The 11,834-nt window shown below is 39.3% G+C and overlaps 1 protein-coding gene across 1 annotated transcript; it reads left to right on the forward strand.

Moving 5' to 3' along the window:
- The first annotated feature begins 748 nt into the window (after positions 1-748).
- On the forward strand, positions 749-2,120 carry LOC110906257 (ethylene-responsive transcription factor ABI4). Its single transcript, XM_022151451.2, has one exon. The coding sequence runs from the start codon at positions 828-830 to the stop codon at positions 1,851-1,853; it is 1,026 nt and encodes a 341-aa protein (XP_022007143.1). The 5' UTR covers positions 749-827; the 3' UTR covers positions 1,854-2,120.
- Positions 2,121-11,834: the final 9,714 nt, after the last annotated feature.

Consider the following 11,834-nt stretch of genomic DNA (forward strand, 5'->3'; position numbering starts at 1 on the left):
TTCTAGCTCCTTGTCATTACAAGAAAAGCAGATAAGATTGAAACCAAAATCAATCTAGGTAGCATGCCCTTTTATTTGAATGTGTATAGTGGATTCATATTACTATTTTGTGCAATTATTTCGTTAGCAAAGAATCACACAAGACAACGATTTTTCAGGCCAAGACTTGCATATACTCCGTCAATAAACTCAAAACAATCGTTTCATTTTCACATGGGATCGAGCCATTGCTATATTTAAGGAAAAAGTTCTAATGTTGATGTGTGACAAACACGGATTATCTAAGACAGCTGTAACATCATATTTTTTTGAACGACAAAGAATGACGTGTCAACCATCGTGACACCGGGTGTTGTGGCTAAGGTCGACTACTCGACCGCCGCCAGCCCATTGGCTCTCCCCAGATGCGCAGAAACCCGACTTCCATCCGCCCGAAGGCACGTGGAATAATCGGTAAAACCTCACACTTAATCCAAATCAAACCGGCGCCACTCGTATTCGCTATTCACCTGAATGGCGCAGAAACTAATAAAAATAATAAGAATCAAACCTAGGTCACAAAAAACACCATTTATTTCCAACTCCACCTGTAACATGATAGGATCCAAAAACAAAGTAAATGCCAATCTTATTATCAATGTTTCTTCACAATCCAACAATCCCTCCCTTCACCAACTAAAATTGACCAGCATTCACACTATATAAACACCACCGCTCCCTTCCACCATTTACATCACCAACCGTCATTATCCACCTCTCTCTACATACTCTCTTTCTTCCACCTTTCCCCTTAGGTTTTATCGCCACCTTAATATCTTTAACCTAAAATGGAGGACACAAACAAAGATCCCCATCTCCTTACCACTCCTCCTCCTCAACCTCCTGCCACCACCACCACTACCCCCACCTCCACCGCCAGCCCACCACGTATCAACAACCGAAAGTCAAAAGGCAAAGGAGGTCCTGAGAACGGAAAGTTTAAGTATAGAGGAGTTAGACAACGTAGTTGGGGTAAGTGGGTCGCGGAAATTCGCGAGCCACGTAAACGAACACGCCGGTGGCTCGGTACGTTTGCAACAGCCGAAGACGCGGCTCGAGCATACGATCGAGCCGCGGTGGTTCTTTATGGTTCGAGAGCTCAACTTAACCTACAGCAACCGTGTGGTGACGGTGGTAATAATAATAATACCACCACCGTCACCACCGGGTCTGCTGCGGCCACCTCTACTTCATCCTCCTCTCCCTCATCGTCGTCGGCGTCTACATCGACTCTCCGGCCGATACTTCCTCGGCCGGCTGCTTTTAATCTTACTTTCTCACCTCAAACGACGCCGTCTTCTGTCCCCATTTTCGGTAATTATACGCCCTACCCTTTTTACCCTACCGTACAACATAACACTAATTCTGGTAAATTCTCCGTACAACGTATGCAACCACATCCGTACTTGCCGTACATAAACATGAATAAAGATTGTGTTGTTGAGGTTGGAGGTGGGGGTGGGGGGCCCTCTTTAAAGATGACAACAACTCCTCCAACCTCGTATGATCCGAACGCCGACACAAACCCTAGAAGATACATGTGTCGACAACCGTTGTCACAATCACAACAGTGTGAAAATTATGAACCGATGAAAGATGAGATTAATTCGCTGGTGGGTTCGGTTGGAGCCAACCTTTCGCTTGTTTCAAACTCGCCTTCGACAATGGTGGTCGGAGATTCGGTTTCGGATCGTACTATGGTGGTTGCAGATTCGGTTTCAGATCCTTCATCGCCGTCCTGGTCGATGACGAATGACGATGAGTATCCGCCACCTAGCATATGGGATTATGGAGATCCGTCGTTTGATTTTTAGAGGTTTTTGTTTTAGTGGCGAAAATAGGGTTTGAAAATTTGAGTTGCAGAATTTAAGTTAACTACAGTCGAAGAAGTTGTTTTAATCTGGGTGTTGCTGGTTTGATGTGATGAACAAATGTTTGTAATGATCAAAAGATCGAATTAGGGTTTAAAAGATGTTGAAGTGACGATTTCATATATTCGTCTCATTGTTTGAAAAGGTATGTCGACTCTAGCTTTTTAGTTTTTAGTTGTTTTACCAAACTAATTGAATTATTTAGATTTCAGGTGCTTAGTCCCAAGAAATTAATTATATCGACATTTAATTTTCTTGGTTAGGTCTTCTTTTATCTTTGTTCAAGACTACTTTTTTCTTTCCTTTTAATGCGCATTGTGAAATTCCAGTATTTGTATTTAGATATATGTTTACAAAATCTGAATTAGAGATTGTAAGCATATGTATAATTCGTAAGAATTTGTTGTCAAGCGACTGATTAAGAAACGAATTGAACCCCCAACCTTAAAATTAGACCTGTCTTGGCATATTTTTATGTTCCCAAAAATGATAAATATTCATGATGATGATGTTTTTTTTAAAAGATTTTAGGTGATTTAATCGGTATTGTTTCTTTAAAAGATTTTAGGTGATCTAATCTATGCAAACAGAAAAGTGCTTTAAAGAAGGAAAGACAGAAGAAGATGAAGCAATTTTCAATGGGTCTTCGATAATTAAATGCTCGATTTATTGTTCTGTGAGAACATTTGGATTGTAATTAAATTAAAATGTCTATATAAAGGTTTTAATAATATGGTGATGAGAAAGACAATAGATTTATGAAGAAAATTTAACTCTTGGGTCGTATTCTCACTATTCCATCATGCTAATCGTCCCCTTGACCATCCTTCATCTCTTGAATTACATCTTTTCTTACACATGACATAACTGGTGGATAAACATGGTTCACGAAGGTCGACACCATAGTTCATAGACACATAGTAATTTGATTGAAGTGGTTGGTATGGTGATCTCCATCCTTCTCACTTACTAAGTTGTTACACCCATTCTCGTTCGTGAAGGTTTCGACCTTTAGAGTTTAGATGGGATTACAAAAGTTGATATCGCTGAAAATAAGCAATCTCCATCATTGTTCTTCCAAAATGTTGCATGTGTTCACCTTTTAATTGTTATTATTGTCAACAGAATTATCCATTAATGTTCAAAAAGATAATGAGGATTTCAGATGTGTAGTGTGGTTCAAGTGTATGATAGTTAACTAAATATTGATGGCGAAACATAATCAAGTTAACACTTTTTGTTCGATTAGCAATTTTTACACTCCACTAGAGTCTTAATTTTGATATAATAGATATGGTTAGATCCTTGTTTTTTAACTGAAGTAAGATGCATCCTATAAGCATATTACAAACCAAAACAAGATACAACCGAACTCATAAATCTAAAGGGTGAAACTTTGATCTATTTTCTGTTGGTTCAGTTCTGTTTGTGCATAAAGGAAAACAAATAAATCATACCTGTCACCGCAGATAGTGCAGAGGAGAATCCTGTGAGAGAGTTCGACATGCCTGTCATCTTGATTTGGTTCCTCCTTAGGATGCTAACTGATGATGGTGCTAAGAAAACCGAAAAGGGATATCGGTTTGGAGAGGAGGCCGAAACTAATGATGTTATGATCTAATGGGGTGTGAATTGTGAAACTGAGTAACCCTTAAACCTCCACATAACTCTCCTTATATAAGCACCCAGGAGGAAACCTAATTAGTTACTAAGGGTAATATGGTCCATCAACAATTACCAACTAATTAATAATAGGTTCTAATATATTTTGATCTCTATAATGTAAATGATTAAGATGGCTATAGATTAAATATTAAACATAATATATTTAATCTTACATTCTCCCACTTAGCCGAGTAATCATTTACTATGAGTATTAGATAAGCCTGATCAGGAGTTAACACTCATTTTAGCCTTAAACAAGTACTATAGCAGAGAAATACAGCCGTTGAATCATTATGCGACTCAGGACCCCCATTAATCATACTATAGCCTTAATTTAAAACCTAGTCGTTATGATCAAAATACGCATAAGCCCTTTGTTTGATTTGTAACTTTTATTTGTCTATATGCCATTATACCGGTTGAACATATTCTAACAGACATACAAAATCAAACTTGAGGAAATTTCATTAAACATAAAACATAAGCTAGTACAATATGCTCAAATAAGGTCTTTACATAATCCCATATTACGAACATGTTCTTCATAAACCTTAGGAGGGAGACCTTTAGTCATCGGATCCGCAAGCATATCCTTAGTACTAATATACTCGATACAAAGATTATTTTCCTCAACACGTTCACGTACAAAAAGATATTTCGTATCGAGATATAAACCAGCTCCAGTCGAACTGTTACTGTTCGAGAAACTAACGGCAGCTGAATTATCACAGTAAAGCTTCAATGGTCTAGAAATGGAATTAACGATTTTGAGTCCAGTGACCAGGTTTCTAATCAACATTCCATGACAGGTTGCGTTATAAACAGCAATGTACTCTGCCATCATTGTGGAAGTTGTAGTCAACTGTTGCTTATGACTCTTCCAAGAGATAGGGCCGCCTGCTAACATAAAGATATAGCCCGAAGTGGATTTCTTGTCATCTTTGCATTTGGCAAAGTCAGAATCAGAATAGCCCACCACTTCTAAATGATCACTTCTTCTATAAGTCAGCTTATAGTCTTTCGTCCCTTGCAGATATCGAAGTACCTTCTTAGCTGCTTTCCAATGATCTAGACCAGGATTAGTCTGATAACGGCCTAGCATTCCAACAATATAAGCGATATCTGGACGAGTACAGACTTGAGCATACATCAAGCTCCCGACTACTGATGCGTAAGGTATCTGGCTCATTTGCTCCTTCTCAACCTCTGTTGTCGGACACTGAAACGAACCGAAAACATCTCCCTTAACTACTGGAGCGACGGAGGGTTTGCACTGTTGCATGTTATACCGTGTAAGGACACGATCTATGTAGGCCCTTTGGGACAATCCTAAGATCCCTTTGTTTCTATCTCGGTGAATTTCGATGCCAATGACGTAAGATGCATCTCCGAGATCCTTCATGTCGAAGTTATGCGAGAGTAACCGCTTCGACTCATGCAACATGTCTAAACTATTACTTGCCAATAGAATGTCGTCAACGTAAAGGACAAGTATAGTAAAGTTGCTCCCACTCATCTTGAGGTAGGTGCATTGATCCACTTGATTCTTCATAAAACCTTGCTTCTTCATGACTTCATCAAACTTGAGGTACCACTGACGTGATGCTTGTTTTAACCCGTAAATGGATTTCTTCAGCTTACAGACTAGATGCTCCTGACCTTCAGGCTCAAAGCCTTCAGGTTGCTTCATGTAAACATCTTCGTCCAAGTCTCCGTTAAGGAAAGCGGTTTTAACGTCCATCTGATGCAGCTCTAAGTCGAAATGAGCTACTAGGGCCATGACGATCCTTAATGAATCTTTACGAGAGACAGGTGAAAACGTCTCTTGATAATCAATTCCCTCTTTCTGAGTGTAGCCCTTTGCAACCAATCTCGCTTTGTAGCGTTCAACGTTACCATTCGGATCCAGTTTTGTTTTGAACACCCATTTGCATCCTACGGGTTTGACTCCGTTGGGTAATTCTACCAAATCCCAAACGTCATTTTTCTTCATGGAATCAAGCTCATCAATCATTGCTTTATTCCATTCAGAAGACTGATCACTGCTAATGGCTTCATTGTAAGAGATAGGATCATTGAGCTTTCCGGGATCCATTTCAGTCAGGTAGGTAACATAATCATCCCAATTAGGAGGCCTTCTTTGCCTGGATGACCTCCTGAGTAGATTATCGGGTTCAGCGTTGTCTTGGTTTTGAGCGTTTGATGTGCCTTCGTCATGAGGTATAATGGGTTCTGATTGTAGAGGTGAATTTGGAGTTGGTGCAGTAGCTTCAGGAACAATAGTTGCATTGGGTACAAGAGGAGTAATCGGAGTAATGGTAAGCGACGAGTCTCTCCCCCCCGCGTCTTGTACTTCTTGCAATTCTTCGTAAGGGTTGGTACTGCTCCCACTGACCTTGAAATCCTCCAGGAACGCAGCACGCTTGGTTTCAACAATACGGGTGACATGGGAAGGACAATAGAAACGATAACCCTTAGAGTTCTCAGGATACCCGATAAAGAAACAGGTAACTGTCTTAGGGTCAAGTTTCCTTAGGAAAGGATTGTAAAGTTTTGCTTCAGCAATGCAGCCCCATACTTTCATATATTTAAGACTCGGTTTCCTTCCTGTCCAAAGTTCATAAGGAGTTTTAGGGACAGACTTAGAAGGAACTCTATTGAGTATATGAACAGCTGCTTTTAACGCTTCAGTCCAGAGGAATAATGGTAAGTTAGTGTTGGCTAACATACTGCGCACCATGTTCATAAGGGTACGGTTTCTTCTTTCAGCGACACCGTTCTGCTGAGGTGTACCAGGCATGGTGTATTGGTTCACAATCCCCTGGCCCTTACAAAACTCATAAAATGGACCAGGAGCTTGACCCACATCAGTATGTCTTCCATAATACTCACCGCCTCTATCTGATCTCACAACTTTAATCTGACGATCTAATTGCTTTTCAACTTCAGCCTTATAATCTTTAAAAGTTGTTAGAGATTCAGATTTCTCCTTAATAAGATACAAGTACATGTAACGAGAATAATCATCAATAAAAGTGATAAATGAAGTATGTCCTGTTATGCCAGCGATTTGGTAGGGGCCACTAATGTCAGTGTGAATGAGTTCTAATAAATTAGAACTCCTAGTGGCACCTTTCTTATTCGCTAATGTCATTTTACCTTTAAGACATTTGACACATGTTCCAAAGTCAGAGAAATCGAGAGGAGGTAAGACTTCATCCTTTACGAGACGATTTAATCGCTCTTTTGAAATGTGGCCTAAACGCTGATGCCACAACATGGATGAAGTCTCTAAGTCTCGTTTCTCTTCCATCTTTGTGAGTGATTCATTAATGTTATATGACAACAAAGATTTGGAAAAGCCATCATCTAGTTCTAATCTATAGAGACCTCCATCCAGAACACCAGTACCATAAAGAACAGAATCATAATGGATAGAGAGTTGGCGATGACCATGGGAAACAATAAAACCGTCCATGTCTAACTTTGGTCCTGATACAAGGTTCCGAGTTACCTCAGGAACATATAAGGTATCATAAAGTTTAATACATAAACCAGTTTTCATAACTAATTGTAATGTTCCAATGGCCTTCACTTCTAATTCTCGATCATCCCCAACCTTAAGCGTTCTTTGGTTTCTTTCCAGCTTCCGGATTGAAAGGAATCCCTGAGTAGAATTGGTAACATGAACCATAGAACCAGAATCAAACCACCAAGAATTAGCAGGAACACTTAAATTATAGGACTCAAGTATCATAAAATAATCGTTACCTTTCTTAGCCAGCCACTCCTTAAAGTCAGGGCATTCCTTCTGCATATGTCCTGTCTTTTTACAGAACTTGCAGCGGATACTGCCTAAGGAGTTCTTAGAGCTGGAAGGTGCACTTGCATTAGTGTTAGGATTAGACTTATGGACTTTAGAAGCATCCTTCCTCTGATAATTGTGCTTCCTTTTCTTAGGATTGGAGGTAGTAAAGTTGGCAACATCAGTATGGCGATCCATCCTCATACGCTCCTCCTCCTGTACGCACATGGCGACCAGCTCACTCATCGTCCACTTTTCCTTCTGAGTGTTGTAGTTGATCTTGAATGCTTCAAAAGAAGAAGGAAGCGAAGTAATGATGAAATGAACAAGGAAACCATCACTGATTTCCATTTCTAGCCCCTTCAGCTTATTGGCCATGTCATTCATCATCATGATGTGCTCGCGAATGCCGCTCCTCCCATCATACTTAGTTGTCACCAGCTTAAGAATAAGAGTACTAGCGTGCGCCTTAGACGTCCCTTTGAACTGAGCCTCCACATGTTCCAAATAGGTTTTAGCATCTTCAGAATCAGGAATAGCTCCCCTGATTGCATTGCTTATGGATTGCTTCATAAACATAAGAGACATGCGGTTACACCTAGTCCACTTTTCATGAGTTAACTGCTCAGCAGCAGTACTTTGAGTGGTAAGGTCCGCTGGCTTTTTCTCTCTTAGAGCATAATCAAAATCAAGCAATCCGAGAGTAAGCATGAGAGCATCCTTCCATGCAGCAAAGTTATCACCAGTCAAAGGTGGAATCCCGCAGTTGGGTGCTGATAGTGGAAATAAGATGAGCAAGTTATGATACTAAGGAAGAAAAACTAATGTGATCTATGGGCACGTTAAACTAAGGCAGGCAAAATAATGACCATTTTACATAATGAAGCTGTGATAATGTCTATTACTAACATCAAAATAATAGACTTAACTAAAAAATTCTACTTAAACGAAAACAAAACAGCTTTGGCCAGAAGTGTAATCATTTAAGCATATGTGCAAAGTGGTTGTAACAAATCAGCTTTGGCCAGAAATTGAAACAATCACTTTAGTTATGCACTTGCTAAGTATGCCATCTATGAAAGAATTAAATCAGCTTTGGCCAGATATTAAAACATTCATACTTATGATGCACACATAGCATAGCTTTCGTAATACTTGAATGATAAGTAGATGTATCAAGTCAGCTTTGGCCAGAAATGATATATCAAAAGCTCATTCAAGTTAAGCTATTCTGGTTTTGTAAAACATTACATTATCTGATTCTGATTAATTAACTAAGTAAATTACAAAACCATTTATTTAATAGCAAACCACCCGTTAGCGCGGATCGATGAGATTGCGAGTCGCAACCACGGTTTCGACTAATGACGTTATGGTTGCGAGTCGCAACTACGGTTTCGACTAGTCACGTTATGGTTGCGAGTCGCAACTGCGGTTTCGACTAATCACGTTATGGTTGCGAGTCGTAACCTCATGGTTGCGAGTGATGACATTCTGGTTGCGAGTAGCAACCTCATGATTGCGACTAATGACGTTATGGTTGCGAGTAGCAACCTCATGGTTGCGAGTCATGACGTTATGGTTGCGAGTAGCAACCTCATGGTCTCGACTAATGACGTTATGGTTGCGAGTAGCAACCTCGTGGTTGCGAGTAGCAACCTCATGGTTGCGAGTAGCAACCTCATGGTTGCGAGTAGCAACCTCATGATCTCGAGTAGCAATCTCATGGTCTCGAGTAGCAATCTCGTTAACAGCTGTTAATTGTGATATCATAACCGAAAATTCGAAATCTAAGGGATTAAAAGATATCCTTTCCTGTTTAAGCTGATCTAATTTTGTTAACAGATTTCGAAAATTTCAATCTCTTTATCTTTTAACAGTTTTCCAAAAAATTTAGAGGACAAAATTAGATCAAAATCAGGAAAAACACTTAATAATCCAAATCATATTCCAAAACATAACAGAATATTCGAATTTTCACATAAACATGATGAACCCTAATCATAAAAAATAAAATTCTGGAACCCGAAACCTGAATTTTAATAATTTTACTAAACAGATTTCGGCTAGAATTATAATCCAGTTAATTCGGTGAACAAACAATTAATCCTTTCATCGAAAATCATGATTTCGAGTCGATTCTTATGACTCGAAACCGGCTGTCAAGTTCATACGGTTTCAAAAAAATTCCGTTTTCCAAGTTTCAATCCCAGAATTATGGATACGAAAACAGAACTGACTAATCAACATATGCTCTGATACCACATGTTGGTTCAGTTCTGTTTGTGCATAAAGGAAAACAAATAAATCATACCTGTCACCGCAGATAGTGCAGAGGAGAATCCTGTGAGAGAGTTCGACATGCCTGTCATCTTGATTTGGTTCCTCCTTAGGATGCTAACTGATGATGGTGCTAAGAAAACCGAAAAGGGATATCGGTTTGGAGAGGAGGCCGAAACTAATGATGTTATGATCTAATGGGGTGTGAATTGTGAAACTGAGTAACCCTTAAACCTCCACATAACTCTCCTTATATAAGCACCCAGGAGGAAACCTAATTAGTTACTAAGGGTAATATGGTCCATCAACAATTACCAACTAATTAATAATAGGTTCTAATATATTTTGATCTCTATAATGTAAATGATTAAGATGGCTATAGATTAAATATTAAACATAATATATTTAATCTTACATTTTCCGCCCAAAAGAAACTCACTGTCTTGATGACGTCCATCAACTTTTAGATGAAAATTGGTTTGTTGCAGAATATGAGTTCGTTTCTAGCCTTTCAAATAGACCAACAAACCGCAAGTATAACCACATGCTCATTGCTATGCAAGTGTAGCCATATACGTAACATGACATTAAGGTAATGTTGACTCCACAAAGACTGCACTCCGTAGAGCTTAAAAGTACCTTCCTTTTAGCTAATTCAGCTAGTGTGGGCAATCTTTCCATTTCCGCCCGTCACCTACAGACTTCGACCTTCAATTGTATTAACTTGTTCCATGTTATGATGAAATCGCTAGTACACCCACCAGACTTGGCCAACTCTTCTAATTGAATATACTGTAAACAGTCCATTCATCCTCATCCATCAGTCATTGTTATTGGACCGCCCTTTAATTGACACACCTCATCCGAATCCATTGGATCATACCTCCAACGCCAGGGCCATGTACATGACCCACCATGTATCATAAACAGTCTTTGTTGTGCAATCTTTAACCATCTCCAATTGAAATACAGCTGGAAATAGTGCACGTTGAGGAAAGTTAGATACCCATGAATCCAACCAGAATCTAATTCTCATTCCCTTGCCATCTACAATCCCTTTTATCCATAATGACAAGTGAATATTAGACCGCGCAAGCTCAAAATCTAACTTGGTAATGTTCCATGCAACGGTAATATCCATGTTTAATGGGATTATTGACCATCTTCTAGGCATCTCATTTATAGCTATATATAATTATCTTTTGTTCTTAGATTGAAAATTTTCGATTCAAGTCTCCACCACCATTTCGAAAGCATTGTCATCTTTAAGTAACCCTAAACCAAGGCCCCTTTCCTATAGGTACGATTACCCGCTCCTTAGCCACCCAATGATTTTTGTTCTTTTCTCTATTACCTTCCCAAAGAAACTATCTTTTTTAGGCCACCCGCTGTGGGGCGCTATAACCCAGCTAAAGACAACATAGCGCCCCATAGTGCCGTGCCACACCGCTACGGCCAACGCCATGGGTGCCTGATTGCGAAAGCTCGCGAAGAGCATAGCGGCGTGGGGGAGATTTTCAAAAAACTGACCGTTGCAAACGGTCATATACTTAATAAAAACAAATCCTTAACAATCTATATATACCATTTATCTTTAACATTCACCTCAACCAAACTTCAAAAACTCTCATTCATCAAAATAATACTCCCATTTTCTTTTAAAAAAATAACGGGCTCCTCATCGGAAGATTCGTTCACCGAAGAAATCGCGGAGGAGGAAGAAGCGGTTAGGATATCTAGGGTTCACCTCAATTCAAAAGGTAACTTCTGCTTTACGTATACTCGCCTACGGAAATACGTACGACATCAACGGCGAGTATTTGAAGATGGGGGAGAAAACAACACGAGATAGCGAAGAAGACTACGAGGAAGAAGAAGTTGAAGAATTCGAGCTGGGAACTTTGCAGACGGAGGTTTGGATGATGGAGAAAACGAAGAGGAAGAAGGGAGAACGCCGATGAAGACGAAGATTAAATTTATTTTTTTAATGTAATGTTTTTTTTTTAAATTTAGTAAAAGTGTTTTTTAAATAATTTAGAGATTAAAAGAAAAAAGAAAAAAGAAAATTAATGATTAGGTAATGATGGGTATGAGGCTTTATGATTACACCCTCTTGTGATAGAAAGCCCCATAAAGCTCATCTCTTACACAATTCGTCACTTATCGCATAACGC

This window comes from Helianthus annuus, chromosome 14, assembly GCF_002127325.2.
Source record: "Helianthus annuus cultivar XRQ/B chromosome 14, HanXRQr2.0-SUNRISE, whole genome shotgun sequence".
Classification (NCBI taxonomy): domain Eukaryota; kingdom Viridiplantae; phylum Streptophyta; class Magnoliopsida; order Asterales; family Asteraceae; genus Helianthus; species Helianthus annuus.

Coding starts and splice junctions, on each gene's coding strand:
- LOC110906257 (XM_022151451.2), top strand. CDS start 828: ATGGAGGACACAAACAAAGATCCCCATCTCCTTACCACTCCTCCTCCT.